The 22,274-nt window shown below is 36.1% G+C and overlaps 1 protein-coding gene across 1 annotated transcript; it reads left to right on the forward strand.

The window, feature by feature from the left end:
* The first annotated feature begins 723 nt into the window (after positions 1–723).
* On the forward strand, positions 724–3,395 carry LOC132624410 (uncharacterized). The gene is made up of 3 exons (XM_060339194.1): positions 724–2,044; positions 2,095–2,341; positions 2,459–3,395. Exons 1-3 carry the CDS (start codon positions 724–726, stop codon positions 3,393–3,395), a joined length of 2,505 nt encoding a protein of 834 aa, XP_060195177.1.
* The last annotated feature ends 18,879 nt before the right edge of the window (positions 3,396–22,274 follow it).

Below are 22,274 nucleotides of genomic sequence, written 5' to 3' on the forward strand. Positions count from 1 at the left end.
AAAGTGAGGAGAAGAAAAGGAGCGATCAGAGGGCAGGTGTTGTTGCTCGTCGGCTGCTGTTGTTGGGGTTTGGTGGTTTCGCGGTGGTGGGTGGCGGCGGATGGAAAGAGAGAAAGTGAGGAGAGGGAAATGTTTAGAGAGAGAGAAATATTTAGGTTTAGAAACAAAAAAATCTGATGTTGTGATGTGTGTGTGTCCAATAATTAAATTAACTCCACCCTTTTCTTATAATATAAATAAACACCTCTTTTTTGTCCAAAAAATAATGAAGTCATACCCCTTTGTCCCCAACACATCACCTCAATCAACTTTGTTTTTTAAAAAGTGATAAGACCTTTACTTGATCGAATTCTTGCTCCGCGTTTAAAAATTAATTGCTCCAATGTTTTCTACACTGTCGGACTGCACTAAAATATAATTAATTAATACATGTATAAATAATAACGTAAGTATAAAATATAAATATTAATGTGCAAGATATGAAAATGTATTGCTATAAAATTAAGAAACAATTTAATTGCATGAAAATGGTAATATTGTGCTATACATGTGCAAAATAATGGTTCTTGAAAAAAATGACAATAAATTGAAAAAATTCCTAAAAAAGGGTAATCATCAATAAATTGTTGAAAAAATGTAAAAATGTATTTCGTGCTCTTTAACGAATCAGGGCCCCCCAAAACGTTAATTTTAAGCACGTCGAGCCAAAATTAGGTGTCAACAATGATTCCTAAAGTGGAAAATCCGCAATTTTTCTCCGACCTCAGGCCTATTAGTTTATGCAACGTTACTAGCAAAATCATCTCAAAGCTTATCAATACCAAACTTGCTTCCATACTTCCAAACATCATTTCTAAAAACCAGAGTGGCTTTATTAAAGGAAGAATGATATCGGAAAGTATTCTCTTGGCTCAGGAAATAATCAACAATATGAATAAGCCCAACAACGGAGGAAACCTAGTTATCAAGCTTGACATGGCCAAAGCCTACGATAAGGTGTCATGGCCTTACCTCTGTGCTGTACTTAGAAAACTTGGCTTTGATGAAAAATTGGTGGATTTGGTGTTCAGATTCATTTCCAATAATTGGTACTCATTAGTCCTCAATGGTGGCAGATATGGCTTCTTCAAATCAGAAAATGGACTTAGACAGGGAGACCCTTTATCCCCTTCCCTTTTTGTTCTTAGTGCTGAATTACTATCTGTTTTACTTAACAAATTACATGATGATCTGAATTTTAGGAATTTTTATATTCATAAGAATGGTCCTAAGATTAACCACCTTTGTTTTGCAGATGATGTTATTCTTTTCACAAGTGGTAACAGGAAATCTTTAAAAAGGATCATGCGGGTGCTGAGAACTTATGAAGAAGCTTCTAGTCAAATAGTTAACAAGCATAAAAGTTCCATAATTCTCCATCCGAAAGCTAGTTCAAGAAGGACAAACCGAGCTGCTAGACTAACTGGAATGAAAAAAGAATCCTTCCCCTTCCAGTACCTTGGTAGCCCACTTTATTTGGGAAGAAAGAGAATTTCCACCTTCTCTGGTATGATAGATAAAATCTTGGCAAGAACTAGGGGTTGGAATAATAAATTTCTTTCAACTGGAGGTAAAAGTATCCTTTTAAAACATGTCCTTCAAGCCATGCCCTCCCATTTACTTGCTGTTATGCACCCTCTCTCTACAGTTTTTGAGATCATTGAAAAAGAATTCAATAGATTTTTCTGGAGTGGTGTTGATGGTGCAAAAAGACAACACTGGGCATCCAGGGATAATTTATCTTTTCCCTATACTGAGGGAGGAGCTAATTTCAGGAAGCTCATGGATATTTGTAAAGCCTATAGTGCCAAACAATGGTGGAGATTTAGGACTCAAGACTCTCTGTGGAGTCAATTTCTCAAAACTAAATATAGTCCTGATCCCATCATGTCACTGTTAAATGGAGGAGTGGTCAATCCCACAACTGGAAATCCATGGCTGACATCAAAGAAAAAGTGGAGAAGGCTATTTTCTGGAATATTGGTAGAGGCAATGTCTCTTTTTGGTATGATCAATGGACTTCTCTAGGTCCTCTCTATAAACTACTACCAACAGGGACTGTCCCCAATTGGAGTGTCATTAGAGATGCCTTTAACAGACAAAACTGGTACTGGAATGCATGTGGGGATGTACCTGATAACATCAAAGATCACATTCTTCATATGAATCTCAAATTTTACGATGAAGAGGATAAACCATGCTGGATGAAAACAAACTCAGGCAACTTTTCGACAGGAAGTGCATGGAATTTCTTGAGGTCACCTAGAAGGGAGGTTCCTTTTATGAGCAAATTGTGGAACAAGTCCATACCTTTCAAAATGTCCTTCTTTGTGTGGAGAATTCTTAAGAGGAAAGTCCCAACCGAGGATATTATTAACAGAGCTCATACTAATGATACTTTTAACTGTGTCTGTTGCAGGATAATACAACCTGAAACTTTAAATCATATTTTTCTTGACGGACCACTTGCGGCTGCTGTATGGAACCACTTTGGTTGCCAATTTGGCATTCCTAGCCATTTCAATTCCTTGCAGCTTGCCCTTGATACTTGGTGGAATTCAAGACCTTCTAATCCTATTATTGCTTTTCTCTTCAAAATTTGCCCTATAATCATTACTTGGTTTTTGTGGAAAACAAGATGCAGTGGTAAATATGGCAGTAAAAAACCTTTCTTGCCCAGAATTCTTTATCAGATCTCCCAAAATATTTTAAATATAGTAAGACTTCAGTTTCTTAATTTTAAATATGACTTATCTTGGATGGAACTAACTTGCCTTCTTGAGAAAAAAATGGCTTTTAAAGTGTGCAGGACAGTCTTCTGGAAGAGACCAGCCATTAACTTTCTCAAAATTAATAGCGATGGAAGTCACAAGGATGGATCCAGTGGTGGAGGAGGTGTGATAAGAGACTCTCAAGGGAAGATGATCATGGCATACTCCATCCCATTTGACGAGGTTTCCAACAATGTGGCCGAAGCCAAAGCTCTTCTTTTTGGCATCCAATGGAGCATTCAAAATGGGATAAATTCATTGGAATTGGAAACTGATTCCATGATCCTTGCAGCATGGGTTAAAGATGTATTCAAGATCCCTTGGCAAGTTGACGCAATTAAAAGAGCTTTGACTGGCACTTCTTGGTCGATTAAGCACTGTTTTAGAGAAGCTAACAAGGTGGCGGACACTCTTGCTTCATTGAGCCACTCGTTCCAGACCAACAAGCTTTACAACAATTTTGATGATCTCCCCCTAAAGGTCAAAGGTCTGATCAATCTGGACAAAGCAGGTTTTCCAAACTTTCGGGTAAGGAACAAAAAAGCTAAAGAAATCAATCTTAGTGATGTGGTACATAATGTATAGTTGGTACCTACTTTTTTGTGAGCCCAAAGGAAAATATGAGAGCACTATTCTCATCAATTGTAAAGAGCCTTCGGGCGATAATTTCTGCTTGATTACCAAGACATTGTCTTGGAAGAAACATTATAGTACAATGGGCATGTCCATTGGCTTAAGTAGACTCGGAGAGGTTAGGCAGCATGTACCTCGAGCTCATGTATTCTCATTTTGGATTTTAATATATAAGACAGGGGTCGCCTAACCCCCCCCCCCCCCCCCCCCACACACCATGAAGGTGGCTTTAAATTAAAAAAAAAAAGAAAAAAAAACTAAGGGTGGCAATTTGGACACTTGGGCGGGTCCAAAGAACTGAATCAATTGAGGGTCCAATCCATAAATACATCATGGTCGAATTCTACTCAAAAGCTAATTAAATGGGTTGATCAGTCAAGATGTGCAAAACAATGTGAAGAAATTGCATTTTTTATTTTGCGCGGGATTGTCCTTCTTTTGGGGTGGTCTTTAAATTTTGCCCCTCAAATTGCTGGTCTTTAAGTTTTGCCCTTCGCTTGAAAAGGTGACCGAAAATACCTTGAAGTTCTGGGTTCGAACCCCCGCACAGTAAAAAAAAAAAAAATCGCAAGGCAAGGCTTTGCTAAAAGTTCTTGTCACACCTCGAACCATGGCCTAGGCGTAACACATCACTCGGTGCCTAACTGCATGTGACCGAGCAAATCCATAGGCTGGCTGAATCAACATGTGATATCAAAACATGCTAAAATATGGAAATAAGAATAACACATGCTGATCTACTAAAAAGTATGGTTGAAATATATTAAATGCGAAAAATACTATTTAAGTCTAAATCATCTGAAATCAATGCCAACAAGGCTAACACATCAAGGTTTGCTAATATATGACTGACTAGACTATGTCTGTGAAGCCTCTAAAGAATACTGAAAAGATAACTGTCTAAAACTGGAAAAGACCGAAAGCAGGATAACGCCTCGAAGGAACTGGGCTCACCAAGCAGCTGATACGAGCAGTCCTAGCTAGCTGGATCGTCAACCTGTATATCATTGCCTGCATTGCGAGATGCAGGCCCCCAAGTAAATAAAAAAGGACATCAACACATTTGAATTGTACTGGCATGTAAAGCAACTGAAAAAAGGAAATATAAGTACTGAAACTGATAACTGTAAACGGAACTAAACAGGGAGGTAAGGATATGAATTGCTCCCTATTCTGAATGAAGAACCACCTGTATTACTGTAAATATAAACTGTGGCCTAGGGCCCAAAAATACAGATACAGGTGTTCAACATTAAACAATTTACAAGACTGAGACTGGGCTATAGTTGATAGCATGATAACTGTTTCTGATTATAGAACTTAAGCCAATATCTGATTACACTGACTGAGACTCATGCGATGTCAATATACAAGTCTATAATATTACGTATTGAGTTCATGATATTCAAAATGATTACCATGAACGAATTATGAAACTATAACCCTAGAAGATGGCAGTTCTACAACTATTCAAGAAACTAGGTCTAAACTGTATTCTGAGTCAAATTACTGATAAGCATGAATAATGAGGCGTAAGGAGAATCATGAGCATTCCCTAGTAGATAGTTAGCCTCACATACCTGTATATGCTCCAAAATTTTCAAGAAAGGTACGAACTTTGAGAAGAATCTCAAAAGCCTAAGCCTTGAACCCTTATATGGGTTTTCTTGAAAACCCTAGGTTAAGAACAATGAATTCTTGCTTAATGTTCATAAATATATGTTAGAATCCATTTGGAATAGGTTAGGATTGCTTAACTTAGTGTTCTTGGTGATGGAGGAGGACAGCAGGTCGTTCTAGGGTTCAGGAACTTGAAAATAAGAAAATGAAGTTGAGTCTGCGTATTTATACTGTTCACTGTAGCGAACGAAGTACGGGCGCCAAATACGTCCCGTACTTTGAAGTACGGGCCGCACCTTGTGGCCTGTACCTGGAATGCCAAATTCCAGTGAGTAACTAATTTTCGTAGCGAAGTACGGGATAGAAGTACGTCCCGTACTTGGATCCCGTACTTTGAAGTACAACCCACACTTTACCTGCAAATTCCAATTTCCAGCTCCAACACCTCTGTCTGATTTTTCTAAGTCTAGAATCATGGTCAAAGCTTAAGTTAAAGGTCTGAGGTGTTACAATATCTCTCCCTTGGGATCATTCGTCCTCGAATGATGGGTGGTAAGGAGTGACTGCTGAGACATGTGTACACTAACTGACATGAACATATGAAAACTGACATGAAAGGGATACTAAACTAATTAGCTTGCTGAGCTGGATAGCTACTGAACTGACTGAATGAACGCTGGGCTGAGTGATTACTAAACTGACTGAATACTGGAAACAGGGAAACCATGAAAGGAAATCTGAATGGGAAGATAATTTACCTTCAACGCTTTCTGCTTACTCTTCAAAGAGATGGGGATATTTGGACTTCATGTCCTCTTCTGCTTCCCACATAGCCTCCTCAACTTTTTTACTCCTTCAAAGGACTTTCACTGAAGCAAATTCTTTCGTTCTCAACTTGCAAACCTGACAATCAAGGATTTTCACTGGGACTTCTTCGTAAGTCAAAGTATCATTGATTGTTATGCTATCAGTCGGGACAACCAATGAGGGGTCTCCCACACACTTTCTCAACATGGATACATGAAATACTGGGTGCACAACAACCAAGTCTTGCAGCAACTGAAGCTCATAAGCCACTTGACCAAACCTTCGCAGGATTCTGTATGGTCCACTATAGCGGGGACAACAACCAAGTCTTGTTTTCTGGTGGATCGGGTCTGGTTGTTTAAAAAAATTGGTAGACTTATTTTTTTAAAGTCATGGAGATATTCTTTTAAATGAACCAGTCCCGACACACTAGGAAAAAAGATTACCATGTGGCTTTCGAAAAAAATATGTCTACTAAAAAATAAATAGGTAGACTTTTTTTTTACAAGTCACGTGGAATTTTTTTAATTAAAAAATAACCTAAATGATTTTAAAAAAAATTCCCGTCAACGAAAAGGGTATATTTGCACCATTTTGTAACGAGAGGTACATCTGCTCTAAATCGAAAAGTTGAGGGGCATATTTGCACCTTTGCCCTTAATACATTACAATACAATGCGATACCATACCATACCGTACTGTATATTAATGAACCACGAGAAACAACCATCCAAATGGGGGGGGGGGGGGGGGTAATTTGTCTTTCTTCCAACTAGTAAATTTACTCGCGCTTCGTGCGGTTAAGACAAAATTACTTACGAAATAAAGTTTTGATAAATTTAATCGATATAGAAATATTTTTCGTGTTATGCATATAGAAATTAATTCTATCATATATAACCATTTTTTCTAGTTAGCTCCAACACTTGCCATATAAGCAATTTCACATAAATAGTGGGAGAAAAACAATCCTATGCTTAAAAAGCATTGTTTTAAAAGGCAGTGTCAGGACTCGCCCTAGGGTTCGCCTCAGGGCAGGGCAGTGGCAAAACGCCCTGGGGCTAACGTGCGGGACTTAGTTCCTATGAGGCTTACGCCCTAAACACGCCTAACGCCCAACGCCCAGGGCTCGCCTAACAGTTCTTACACAAATTATATTTTAAATTCCTTAATTAAAATCATTCACCCTCATAATTGTTTAACAAAATAATGATACTTAATAGTTTTTCATCTATAGAAATAGAAGATTGGGTGTAACTCATATAACAAGTCGTAGTATTGGATATTTACTAGTTGAGAACGTTGTGAGGGTGAATATCACTTAATATTTCTTTTAAAAACACATAGCGGAATTGTACATTTTCACTTGTCATTGGTCATAAGTCCCATGTATCAGAATTATCATATAATTTTATTTTTTGTTCATGAAGAAGTTATGTTTTAATTGTAATATTGATAAATTTTATTGATTATTTGCTTGTAGGGAGATAAAATGAATAGTATGATAGTAATAGTGTTTTAAGAAACTGTGTTTTTTTCCGTGTTTGAAAGTTAAAATGTTAGAATTGTTTTGCATTTCATAATAGCTTTTATTTCATTGTATTGTTTATACTTGTAAAATTATGTTATATATAATTACAAGTTATAAGCGGTGTATAATAGATTGCTTTGATCATTTTTTTGTGAGGATCAAGCGCGCGCGCGCGCTCACACACACACACACACACACACACACACACATATATATATATATATATTTAATTTATTTACAGTATTCTTTTATTTTTTTATGTAATTTTACCTATTTAAAAATATTTATTGTAATTATATTATTTTAAGAAATACTAAAAATTAAATACCCATGGGGCTTACGCCCTGTGCCTCGAGGCTTACGCCTCGGCGAGGCGTATGTAAAACGCCCCGCCTTTTAAAACACTGTTAAAAAGCATGATTATTAATTTTTTCATAAGCAAATGCTATTTAGAAAAAAATTCATATCTTTGAGTAGAAGGAATGAAATTGTTTGTAATTCAACATTTAAAATAATGATTAATACTGTATTACTGCAAATAGTGAAAGAAGTTTGCGAAATCCGAGTTTGTGCAGGTTTGATAATCAAGCAAGGCTTAGAGCCCGTTTGGATTGACTTATAAGTTGGCTTATAAGTTGTTTTCAGCTTTTTTGAGTGTTTGGCTGACCAGCTTAAAGTCATTTTATGCTTAAATTAAGCTCAAAAAAATAATTGGACCCATTTGACTTAGTTTATCTAAAGCAGCTTATAAGCTGAAAACAGCTTATAAGCCAAAAAAAATAAGTTGGACTACCCCAACTTATTTTTTTCAGCTTATAAGCTGCAAACAGCTTTAAGCTGTAAGCCAATCCAAACGGGCTCTTAGTAGTTCTTCAAAAGGAATTTTTCATTGTTTGTTTCCTCAAAACTGTTGCAACCTCGCACGGTCATCATCTTGTGGATATGTGCAATAAACTAAAGCAAGGTAAAGAGAAATCATAACATAGAGCACCAATATACTTATACAGCTCAAACATTTGCTACAGTTACGTTTTTTCCTTATATATACTACAATATTACATATCTACATCTATAGATAACCCACTAAAGAATTATTGCTAACCATATTTTTTATATAATGATAATAATATTAATATTCTCATCTAAAAATAAGCAGCTACAGAATTTTTTATGAACAGTAAATTCTTTAGTTTTACAACTTTCAACTAAAATAAGCATTCATAAAACCTCAGAAGCATATTGCACAGAGAAGAATGGACACAATTATTTAGTTTGCAAGTCTAATTTCAGCCAAGCCTTTTTTTTTCTACATCTGCACTCTACATACATGTCAACAGGCTTTGGCTGCGTAAAAGAAACAAAGAATAATCCCCTATAAACTCTACATAATTATATCAGTTTTTTTCTTCACTATTCCTTCCCACATAGAAACTCAAAGGAATTGCAGAATGACTTACCTTAGACTATAAAAATCAATTATTTGTACATATAAATTAGAACGAATAGGAACATCGAAGTTCCTAGCCTAATATTTCGTATCTCTCAAGTCTCAAGGACCTCATAGTCTATTTATCTCTAATTGATGAAATGGTTGTTCTTGCTTGGGTTAATTGAGGTCTCTAATGCACAAACCGATTCTTTCTTTAATAATGACCTTTAGACCTTTTTTACCAACACGGTTTTTGAATTTGTAACATTAAAGACAAATAGAAGATTGCAAAAAAAGAAAAGGAGGAAGGGAGATGAAATTCATATATGTATTATTGATAGAGATAGAGTATCTTGCACCAAAGAGCAATAAAACACCAAAATATGTGGTTATACACTTGTAGTCATCCTTGCTTTAATTCTGAAGACCAAGACCCAAACAAAGCAAAAAGTGTTAAGACGAAGAAGTCCTGCCTTTTTCTTTCCCTTGCACCCTTTTTCAAAATCAAAAAGAACGTAAGAGGCAACCATAACCACAAATCCTTGATTTCAACAATTAAAGGAAACATGTGATGCGGATAGTTGAGGTAGCGTAGAGCGTGAAGATTTTAGGAACAGGGGGTTGAACCATAATCGTAGCCTATGGGTTTGGAGCAGACCAATCTGTGTGGTCATCTAATTAACGATCGATTATAAGGTTGTCGTGTTTGTCACATGAGTGCTGGAACTACCAATCCCGACAACTTTGACTTGAAAGGTAATTAACCTTAGAACGTTGAAGAATACGTACATATTTGATGTGATTGTTATTTTGGAAGAACTCCAAATTTCTCTTCGCATTTAAGTTGGACACTCTATTTCTGTCAGGATCTGAACACAGATCTGAGCTCAACTATAAATTGGAAATAGAATCAAACACCTTTGGAACAATTTTCTGGATTTTTATATATAAAAAATGGAATGCGAATACAAAAGGAAATTAAACTGAATAAAACTAAGCTCGATACTGATAGATGAATTCGCCATAGCCATGGATAAGCTGAGAATTAGATGAGGAAAGAATTAGAATTTAGGAGAGAGAGAATAAGAAAGAGGAAGAAGTCAGAAGAGAGGAGAAGAGTGTGAAGTACCAGAAATTCACTGCCTTCTCTCTCTTGCAGTTGGTATTCTATAACAACCAGCTGACGTGGCTTAATCTATACCCTCTGTGCTCATTAATGAACAAATAATCTGGGCCCTCCATCTGTGCGAAATAACTACTGTTTCAGCTGCGCAATTCGACTTCGAACCCGGCTAACAACAATTATTGAAAATAAAACTAAACTACTATGGATCATCACATACTCCACTCCTTCAAACAATCCTTGACCTCAAGGATTGGTATCAAAACCAGGAAACTTAGTTTGCAAATCTTGGGAATCCTCCCAAGTGGCATCTTCAGGAGGAAGGTTGGACCATTGGACCAAAACATTGACTGCAGTTATGTTATTTTTCTTAACCAGTTGTCGTTCAAGAATAGCAACTGGTCTAACTAGGAACTGTCCATCATCACTAGTAATGGGAAGATCAGTTTGCACCACCACTCTATCCCCAACCTTCTTCTTGAGTAATGAAACATGAAATACAGTATGCACTTTAGAGGTTACGGGCAACTCCAATTTATAAGCAACAGGCCCTATCCTAGCAAGGATTTTGTAAGGACCATAGTACTTGGAACTGAGTTTAAGATTCCTTCTCAGAGAAATAAAGGATTTCCTATAAGGCTGAAGTTTCAAATAGACCATATCACCAACCATAAATTCCCTATCTGTCCTCCTATTGTCAGCAAAGAACTTCATCCTTTCTTGAGCTTTACTCAAATTGTCCTTTAACAACTGTAGCATTTGTTGTCTCTTCATCACAACATTCTCAGCAGCAGGAACAAGAGTTTCAAGTAAGGGACCAATAGATAACTGAGGAGGGGTGTAACCATATAAGGCTTCAAAAGGGGTACATTGTAAACTAGTATGAAAATTTGAATTATACTACCATTCAGTAGCAGATAACCACTGTTTCCACTGTGTAGGTCTGTTAGCAGTCATACATCTCAGATAATTCTCAAGACACCTGTTAACTCTTTCAGTTTGGCCATCACTTTGAGGGTGATAGGCTGTACAATAATGCAGCTGAGTTCCTAATAACCTGAACAATCCTTGCCAGAAGTTGCTCAAGAATATCCTGTCCCTGTCAGTAACTATAGTTTCAGGAGTGCCATGTAGACTATGAATTCTTTTCCAAAAGACCTCAGCAACTATTGCTGCAGTATAAGGGTGGGACAAGGCAATGAAATGAGCATATTTTGTAAGTCTATCAACTACTACCAGTATCACATCCGTGTTCTTGGACTTAGGCAACCCTTTCACAAAATCCATGTTGATATGGCTCCAAACTTGGTTAGGTATGGGAAGAGGTTGAAAAAGTCCAGGGTAAGCTGCATTGTTATCCTTACTTCTATGGCATATGTCACAACTGGACACATAGTCAATCACCATTTGTTTCATTTTAGGCCAAGTGAACAATTGAGCTAACCTCTTAAGTGTGCCCAACTGGCCAGAGTGTCCACCTGATGGAGAGTCATGAAATGAAGCAATTAGCTGCTGTCTCAAATTACCATTGTTTCCAATATAATCTTGCCCTTCATTCTGAGAATCCCAGCTGAATAATACCAGATACTGGGGTCTTGTAGGTCTATGGAAAGCTGTAAAAGCAGCTCAAAAAGCTGTAAAAGAAACTCCTGGACATGTGCATCACCCTCATAACTTGTAACTATCTCCTGCATCCAAACATGAATAGAAGCACTGATAGCAAAGAGCTGACCAGGACTAGAATCTCTCTGATCATCCCTTCCTTCTTGTAGTCTAGAAAGAGCATCAGCTACCCTATTTTCTGCCCCTTTCTTGTATTGCACCTCATAATCTAGACCAAGTAGCTTGGTCAACCCTTTCTGTTGTATAGCTGAAGTAACTTTTTGGTCTAATAGATACTTCAAGCTATGGTGATCTGTCCTTACTATAAAATGTTTAAACTGTAGATAATGCCTCCACTTATCTACTGCACTTAACAGTGCCATGTATTCCTTCTCGTATATGGACCTGCCTCTATGTTTTTGAGCCAAAACCTTGCTAAAATAAGCTATTGGTTTGCCCCCTTGCATGAGTATTGCACCAATGCCACCATGACTGGCATCAGTCTCCACCACAAATTCTTGAGTATAATCTGGCAATGCTAGTACAGGTGTAGAAGTCATTGCAGTTTTAAGTGCTGCAAAAGCTAAATCAACTTCTGAATTCCATTTGAAGGCATCCTTCTTAAGTAAGTCCGTGAGAGGTCTGCATATGGTTCCATGTCTGCATATGGTTCCATAGTTAGAAACATACTTTCTGTAGTATCCAGTTAATCCTAGAAATCCCCTAAGAGCTCTAAGTGAGTTTGGTGTAGGCCAATCCACCATGGCTTGAATCTTATTAGGATCAGTAGAGACCCCTTCATGAGTGATGACATGTCCCAAGTACTCAACCTGTGCTTGCCCAAAAGAACATTTAGACTTCTTAGCAAACAAAGTATGTTTCCTCAGAGTGTCAAACACAGTTATCAAATGTTTGACATGATCCTCTAAGGTTGAGCAATAAATGAGAATGTCATCAAAGAAAACTAATACAAATTTTCTCAGATAAGGTTGAAAAACCCGATTCATCAGTGCCTGGAAGGTTACTGGTGCACTGGTGAGCCCAAAGGGCATCACTCTGAACTCATAATGGCCTATGTGTGTCCTAACAACAGTCTTGAAGACATCCTCCACTTTCATTATGATTTGGTAGTATCCAGCTCTGAGATCTACCTTAGAAAAAATGGTAGAACTATGAAATTCATCCAACAAGTCATCCACAATAGGTATTGGATACTTATCTTTAATAGTAATGTCATTAAGTCCCCTGTAGTCCACACAGAATCTCTAGCTGCCATCTTTCTTCTTGACCAGCAATGCAGGCGAGGAGAATAGAGACTGACTTGGTTGAATTATGCCACTTCCTAGCATTTCTTCCAACTGTTTTTCTAGTTTATCTTTCTGGTGAAAATTGTACCTGCAAGGTCTTAAACTAACTGGCATAGCACCAGGTTTAAGAGGTATACAATGATCCAAGGTTCTAATAGGAGGTAATGTTTTAGGTTATGCAAATATATCTGCATATTGGCTTATCACTTCTTGAATGACTTCTTCAACCTGCTCCTGCTCATTCTGCACTTCTACATTCATCATGAACAGATGAGCTATAAGAGCTTGGCCTTTCTTCAGCACCTTACTCATAAATTTGCTAGTCATCATGCTTAGTTTTCCAACTTCAGTGATGCCATGTAGCACCAGCTTGTTATTCTTCCTGCCAATGGTAACACACTTCTTTTCATGGTCAAATTTGGTAGGATTGTGCTTTTTCATCCATTTTTTTCCTAGGACTAGATCACATCCTCCAAGTGGAATAAGAAGTAGGTCTTCTTGGAAGGACCTGCCATGCATTTTCCAAGTGAAACCCTTGCAATGTGAGGTGCACATCACATAGTTTCCATCAGCCACAGTCACTCTTACTGGAGCACAATAAGTGGCTTGATACCCAGTCTCCTTAACAGTATGCTCGTCTATAAAGCTATAAGTACTACCAGAGTGAATCATCAATATGATTTGCCTCTTCTTCACAGTCCCACCTACCAATATTGTGTTCTCTCCTCTATTATTACCATAAAGGGCATTCATATAGATAGCTTCATGGACTTCTTGCTCTATCCCACCTTCAATTATCAATTCAGGTGGCACTTCTACAATCTCATTTTCACCTATTTGTTGCTCAGGTGCCAGTTCCCCTATAAGACAGTTCAGTTGCTTCTTGTTGCACTGGTGTTCCACAACAAATTTCTCCCCACACCTGTAACACAATCTATTGTTCTTTCTATACTCATACACTTCAAGGCTCAGTCTAAAAGCATTGGTCCTGACTGCTGAAGGATTCCTAATAGCCAAAGTTTTAGTCGCAGTGGGGTAGCTTTTGACCTCAGCCTGCTCTTTCTTTAGAGCAGCTTCAATAGCTTTCTCTTATATCCTGGCTTGTTCAATGGCAAACTTCAATGTGTCAGGTTTGAATAACTTAACACCAAACTTGATTTCTTCTTTCAATGCTCTTATGAAACTGGATATGAAATGAGATTCATCTAGTAATGGATTTCTAACAAGCATTTGAGCCTTGAGATCTTCAAACCTCCCTAGAAACTCATCTACAGTCCCACATTGTTTTAACTTGTTAAACTCCTCTACTATATCCTCAGCTAGTACTTTTGCAAACCTGTTAACTAATTCCTCTTTAAATTCATCCCAGCTCAAAGTTCTCCTACTCAATACCAAGGAATGATACCATACTTCAGTTGTACCATTTAAATATAGAGCAGCAACCTCTACTTTTTGGTCCTCTTGGGTCCTATACAAGTTAAAGTACCTTTCACATTTACCGATCCATACCTTGGGTTCCTGACCTTCAGAGCTAGGCAGCTCCCACTTAGGTGGTGGAATTTGGTTTCAAATTTGCTTATTCGCCTGTACTGGAATTGGAAGTAACCCTCCACCTCCATGTTGAGCTGCAGGTGCTCTCTCTAATGCTATCAACCTCTCTAAAATCAACTCCAAGGTACCCTGAATCCCAGCTTGAGTAGCACACATCTCTTCCTGAGTAGTACGCACCTCTTGTTGATTATTCAACACCTCATTTAACACCTCATCGTGTTTAGCAAGCTTTTCATCCATCACCTTTCAACGAGTACCTTCTGCCATATCCACCACACGAGCCGCAAAATCGATGCTCTGATACCAATTGTCAGAACACAGATCTGAGCTCAACTATAAATTGGAAATAGAATCAAACACCTTTGGAACAATTTTCTGGATTTTTATATATAAGAAATGGAATGCGAATACAAAAGGAAATTGAACTGAATAAAACTAAGCTAGATACTGATAGATGAAAATAGCCATGGATAACCTGAGAATTAGAGGAGGAAAGAATTAGAATTTAGGAGAGAGAGAGAGAGAGAATAAGAAAGAGGAAGAAGTCAGAAGAGAGAAGAAGAATGTGAAGTACCAGAAATTCGCTGCCTTCTCTCTCTTGCAGTTGGTATTTTATAACAACCAGCTGACGTGGCTTAATCTATACCCTCTGTGCTCATTAATGAACAAATAATCTGGGCCCTCCATCTGTGCGAAATAACTACTTCTTCAGCTGCGCAATTCGACTTCGAACCTGGCTAACAACAATTATTGAAAATGAAACTAAACTACTATGGATCATCACAGTTTCTTGCCATGGTTGGTGCCATCGCTTTTGTTGCCCCAATCTCTTAACCAAACTTATTACTGTCAGTAGAATCATTGATGTATCCGTGCTTGATGGCTTCTAAAAAAATTAAGAAGCACATACCATATCAAAATAAAGTTGTCTAATTTCGTAACTGGACAACGAAACAACTAAAAAAATACAAACTTGAGTAGTACAACAAACAAAACAATGAAGGAGAAAATAAGCATATTGAAGACGGAAAAATATATTTTTACCTCTGATAAGTGGGAGGAAGAGAAGAAAAGGAGAAGATGTTCTGCAACACGGGAGTTCTACTTGAAAAAGGAGAAGAGGAAGAGATATACTCCAATTAAGAGAGGACGGTTAAATATGGGCAAATTTAGAGACGTGACCTTTGGATTCTGTTAAGCACATAAAATGGGGGAAAAAGTAAAACTGCAAAAAATCAAGGAAAAAGATAAGTAGGCAGGCCTATATATATATAGCCCGTGCAACTCTTCATTGGTTTTGCTTATTAATGTAATCCTTGTTACACTGTTTGTTTTAATTTGATTAATCTATTTAAAAATAATAATATATTTTTATATTTGATAAAAATTAAATTTAAATAGTTTTAAAAAATCACTAAATTCTAAAAGTAGAAAATACCCTTAAAAATAAATTAATTGCCAAGAAGTAGACATGTTGCACATGAGCTGCTTCTAGATTCTTCTATATAGTAGAAATTTTGTATGCAAATTAATATTCTTTCCATAACTTTTTTTAGTTAATGTTAAAGTAATACTATTTCGGAAAACAAAGAATACTAAGAAATTAAAGTTTGCTACTTTGAAGTCAACTTTGATAATATCTATCCTAATATATTCGGTGTTTATTGGGTATCAAGGATTTAAGGAATATTTTCCCCAAATAAACATAAATTTGAGATAAAGAGTTCTATTTATTAAGAAAAATATTTTTTCATATAGTATATATTTTTTGAAAGAATTTGAGAATAAAAATAAAAATTGTTTTTCTCCAACTTTCTAATATTTTTTTGTGAATGGAATGAAATTATTACAATGCTGAACTTGAACCTTTTTAATAACATCATTTGCTATTAACAGCCAGCAACAATGAGAAGAAACACATTTTAGCATTTTCTTATTTGTTAATACTTTTGATTAAGCTCTTCTGCAAAAGTACTTCAAGAACATTTTTATAAGTCAAAAAAAGTTGAAGAATTTCATCCTCCATCATTTATTTGAATTTCATCCTCCGTCAAAATTAATTTATTCCCGAACGTTTTTATTTTTTTGCATTAGATTTTGATGTTTTGTTTTACTATTGTATCTTAATTATATAATCAAAATATTTTATAAAAGAAGCACATATGAACATTCAATTTAGTTAATAAAGCCAATGAAATTAATTACTAAAATGATAAAGCTTTGTTTGTATATTTAAGAAAATGTGCCACAATATATTACTTCCTCCATCACAATTTATATGATGATGTTTGACTGGACACGGAGTTTTAAAAAATAAAGAAATACTTTTGAAATTTGTAATCTAGAATAAGTTATAAAAAATTCTGTGGTTGTAAATCATTTCATTAAGGATAAAATGGAACGTTTGAAGTTAAATTGTTACGAAATATAAATCAAAAGAGTATATAAAATACCCAACTAAATATAAATAGTGTATATTCATGCCATTGACTATAGAAGTATTAAAGAGTTTATAGATGAAATGAAGAAGTAAAATTATGTAAGCATAAAGAAAAGAGTGAAAAGTAAAAGTGTAAAAAGTGACATGTGGTTAGCTGATAATTATTACATGCTATTTGAAATGACATCATTTGTAGTACCGTACATATGTAAATGAGCACAACAAAATATATTGAAGCTACAAATGAAAGAGATTGAATGAGAAATGGGGCCCATGGAAGAATAAAATGAAATGCTTTAATATTGGCTGTGAAATTACAATACTACCCTTGGTCGACGATCCTGATTGTTACACCCCGCACTTTCAGAGCATGAGCATTCCACGTACTTCACCGTAGTAATGGAGTATCGGATACGTCCCATGAGGTTTTGGAAGCTACAAGCTATGGAAAGTACGTAATAATGAAGTAAAAGATGAATTATGATCTCGTAAGTCGTTACTGGGAAATACAACCTTGAAACACAAGAACATGACCATTATCAAGTATAATAAATGATAAATATCATGTATGGGGAGTTTTGGAAGATTTCGGGACTAAGCAAATCAACGAAAATAAGTTTGTCGAAAATTTGGAACAAGTTGGCAGAATTAAGGACAGAATTTTGGGTCAACTTTGGAGGTGTATATCTCCTAGTATAATAAGATTTTTAAGGTGTTTCAAAAGACTAGAATGAAGTTCGTCGAGTCTAGTTTCTAACTCAATAAACCGCTCGTTGATACGACATCAGAGTAGAAAATTATGGATGTTACAAGTTAGGCTGACAGAGCAAAATGCGCGCTACAGTAACTGCTACAGTAGTGCTACAGTGCCACCGACTTTACCCACCTATAAAAGGGTTAAAATCCCTCTTTTTGGTCATAATAATCTCCCAAATATTCCAGAAAAATCAGCAAGCAAAAGAGAGCATATTTACCTCGTAAAAATGAGGATTTTGAGTAATTTCAAGTGACGGAATATTAATCGAGGTCCGAGTAACGTGTAGTCGCGATTATAGTTTTGTCTTGCGTTGGAATTGGCTTGGATTCAAAGTAGATATTGAAGATATTTCTTCTCTAGCAAGAATAAGGTATGAATCTCTCCTTATTAATATTAATTTCAGTTTATTTACGGAGATAAAGTTATTAAATAGTCGTATAACAAGTTGGATAGTTGAGAAACTTGGAAAACATCGTGTGGGATGTTTTATGGAGCCTATGGGTGTTGATAATGTTGTTGTGATGTTGGTATTGTTTTTGTTGTTGTTGGTCATTGGATTGTGATTTCGGGCTTGGCATATAAACAGGGGAGATGCTGCCCGAATTTCGACAGGTTCTAAATGGATTTAAATTGAAGGCTTAAGATAAGCATGTGACAATGAGCCTAACAATAGTATGAATGGTTTACATGTAGATTTACAAGCTTGGAAGGATAAACGTTGAATAGTTAAGGAGACCAAAAGGTATGTTAAGGCTATTCCTCTTTCTTTTAAAGGCATGATTCTTTTCCTACCAACCCATACATGAATTCTATAAAAATCCTCATTTCCAAGAATGTTAGAGATTCATGACTCTTAAAGTTTTTATGGTGCTAAAGATGAATAATGTTTTTTATGAAAACCATGACGATGATTATGAGGGATTTATTTATCAAACCTCCAAGGCATACGGATTTCATGTTATTATGAGATGATTTTATCTATAAATATTTCCAAGTACATGAGCTTTATATTATTATGAGGTGATTGAGCTTACTTTGCAATTTCTTAATTTCCTTCATTGTTGGTAATCTCACCTTATGACCCTTGTTCTTTCAAGGTGGGATAAACGATGATGATTGATCCATAATATAATATGAGGCTATCGACCTTACGTCACTCCGATATAGTTGTGGATTTTGATTGGGCTCTTATGCATGCTTTATATATATGTATGTATTTTCGCACACTGCGTCGCGCTATAGTCGGTCGGGCATGACACGTAGATGTGCACACCACTGCAGTGGGCATGTTATGATATTGCCCCGGACGCGGGCTAATGATGATAACACCGAGCTTTAATGGCCGGGCATGGTACTATATATATGTATAAAAATGTTTTTTTTAAAGGCTAAGCATGCATGACACCGCCTTATGAGGCATCCAGATGTACAGGTTATCTCTCTTATTCCATGTTACCTTTCATATCTATATTATGTTGTTATTCATGCCTTACATACTCAATACATTATTCATAATGACGTCCCTTCTTGTGGACGTTGTGCTCATGCCCGCAGGTAGGCAGGGAGACGGATCAGACCCGTAGGTTTTCTATCAGCGAATTCTCAGGAGCACTCCAGTTACTTCGGAGCTGCAGTCTATTTGGTATTGTCCTTATGATCATTTGTATTCTATGTAGAGGCTCGTAGATGTGTGTGTACAGTTAGATGTTTTATAGCTCCACCGGTTCATATTGTTGTATAATATATTGGTGGCCTTGTCGAACTTATTTTGAGCTCTTGATACTTTACTGTTAGCCTTGCCGGCTTTATGATTTACTTTATGTTGTGGCGACCTTGTCGGTCCGCATATGAATATATGTGCTGAATGATCGGATATTCCTATGTTGGGCCTTTTCTGTGTGCAGGTGTTATTTGAGTTATGGTTTATAATGTTCAAAGTAACGGATAAGTCAGGTGGTTCCTGGCCTACGGGTCGGAGCCCGTCATACTCCTGGTAGGGGTGTGACACTGATTCTCAAACCCATGCTTATATAATAGTATAAATAAATATAAAAGTAAATAAAAAACTTCAACAATTTATACAGTACCATAGCCAGTTGGTCCATCTATGTAACTACATTCACCTTTGGTGACAAACAAAATGCATACAATATGAAAACCAAAATACAACCAAGTTAAACCGAATATTAACTATACCATAACACGCGAATTTAAATTTGCTAATGCATCGAATTTGTATATGTAAATTTAAAGACATGCATGTACAGTTTGAATATTGATCACAATGTCTCCACTGGATTCTGATTCCTAGCCAAATCGGAGCTCTGAAACTCTAGAGCCCGACCCGAACCGAGCAACAACCAGTTCAGTTTTTTAAACGAAGTGGATGAAACCTCCAAAATTGATCAAAACCACAAATTGGTTTTCCTTCTCAGCAACCTCCATTAACGTCAATGTTTTTTCTCCTTCAATTTCTGAAACGAACTCTTCAGATATTTGTTTATCTACGAATCAAATTAATATATACTGAAATATATATTAGGGTTTTTAGTGGAGAGTGTAAAAGCTTTGAGTGGGAAATGGAGTGTTAAAAGAGCCAATAATAATATTCTTCTACTTTATATATACGGAAAAGGGTTAGATTTGCCCCTGTACTCTCACAAATAAGCTATATTTACCCTTCGTTACACTTTTTTGATATATTTGCTCTTATCATCCAACTTTAGGGTCATATTTACCCCTGTACTTTATTTTCAGGTCATATTTACCCCTGTACTTTATTTTCAGGTCATATTTACCCTCCGTCTGCTAAATTCCCTTGTCCCCGCCTATATTTTCCTACGTGCCGCATACATGGAATATTTTTCTCTCAAATTAAATTAAAAATAAACCAAATAACACTCCCCCCCCCCCCCCCCCATATCCCCACTGGATGTCTTCTCCACCACACCCCCTTTTTTTTTGTTGAACAGCTTCTCCCATGGTGAAGACTGGGTTGCGCCTCTCACTATGAAATTCTCAATTTGGCCTGAGATCAGAAGTATTTTTTTTTTCAAGTCTTCATTTGTATATATGTCACCAAACATAATAAAAAATGCATTTTAGACCATACAAGCAGACAAAAATCAATTAGAATGACAAATTTGCATTTGACACTACTAAAAACAAGCTATTTACCTACGCGGGTTACCGAGGGACAAATTAGATGTCACTATTCCGAGGTACTTTGCCACGGCGTCCCTCGGAAAAGTCAAATATTTTAATTTTTAATTATTTTTTAAAGATACCGAGGGACATCCCTCGGTAAATTATTTGACTTTTTTAAAGTCAACATTTAATTGACTATACCGAGGGACTCTATCGGTACATAATAAAAAACAAATTAAAATTTTCGAGAGAGACCCTCGGTAATATAAATATAAATATTTTGAATTTCTTTTTTCCTGTACCGAGGGACACCATCAGTATGTTAATAAAAAATAAATGAAAATTAAATAAAATGTACCGAGGGAGTCTCTCGATAGAGTAGATATAATTATTTTGAGTTTTCTTTTTGAAATTACCGAGGGACGTCTCTTGGTAAATTAAATATGTAAAATTGAGTATTTAATAAATAATTATTTTATATTTTTTAAATAAAAAATAGCGATGGTGTCAATTGGTAAGTCCCTCGGTAATTGTTCAAAGTTTTTTTTTTCTTTTTTCAGTTATATTACATTTCTAGACTTATCATAAGAAAATTAACTAGTACCACTTATTTATTGTACCGAGTAAAAGTGTATAGTGATAGCACTCTAAAGAATGTTATAAGTGATAAGTTTAAAAAGTGATAGTATAAATAGAAGTGTTCTTATTGGCATCCTTAATAAAAGTTAATGATTGTTTAGCTTATAAATTGACAATGGTTAAAGTGCATTGTATTAGAAGTATTGTTTAGTAATGTTAGCGATTGATAAGTCTATTATATAATAATTCTAGTAAGTAGAAGTATATTAGTGGTATTCTTATGTAATACTGATTGATTAACTTATAAATCGATAATTACACTAAGTAGTATATAGTGCATGAGTGGTATCTTTAAGAAATATTATTGATTGATTAGCGTATACGTCAATAATTACAGTACGTGAAATTGTATTTGTGATATTAATCTATTATGTTACAACTACTTAATGAGTCCGAATGATTATTAAAGATCTGTAACAAAGTCTTAATATCATTAAAATGTCGATTAAAAAAATTCTACAAAGATGGCAGCTCATCGTTTCCTCCATTTAATTATCGCTACCATTACGACATCTCCCATCATTATCAATTATTGTCACTGCCTACCATTATTAACTGTCACTACTCACAACCACTGCCATTATCAATTACTATAATCAGCGTACAATGCCACTAGTCACTATTTACAATCATCACCACCAACCACCATTTTTACAACACACCATCGTTCATGACTACCTGCAATCACCACAATCAGTCACCACTATATATCGTCTATCACCGTCATCCTTCACCACTATGTATCGTCAATCACCGTCGTCATTTACAAACATTATTAGCTATCACTATCAATCACCACCACCAACTACTACCAGCATTCATTACCACTAGCTACTACCTACAATACCACCATTAGCCGACACCATCTTCAGTTGACA

This window comes from Lycium barbarum, chromosome 12 (genome assembly GCF_019175385.1).
Source record: "Lycium barbarum isolate Lr01 chromosome 12, ASM1917538v2, whole genome shotgun sequence".
Taxonomy (NCBI): Eukaryota; Viridiplantae; Streptophyta; class Magnoliopsida; order Solanales; family Solanaceae; genus Lycium; species Lycium barbarum.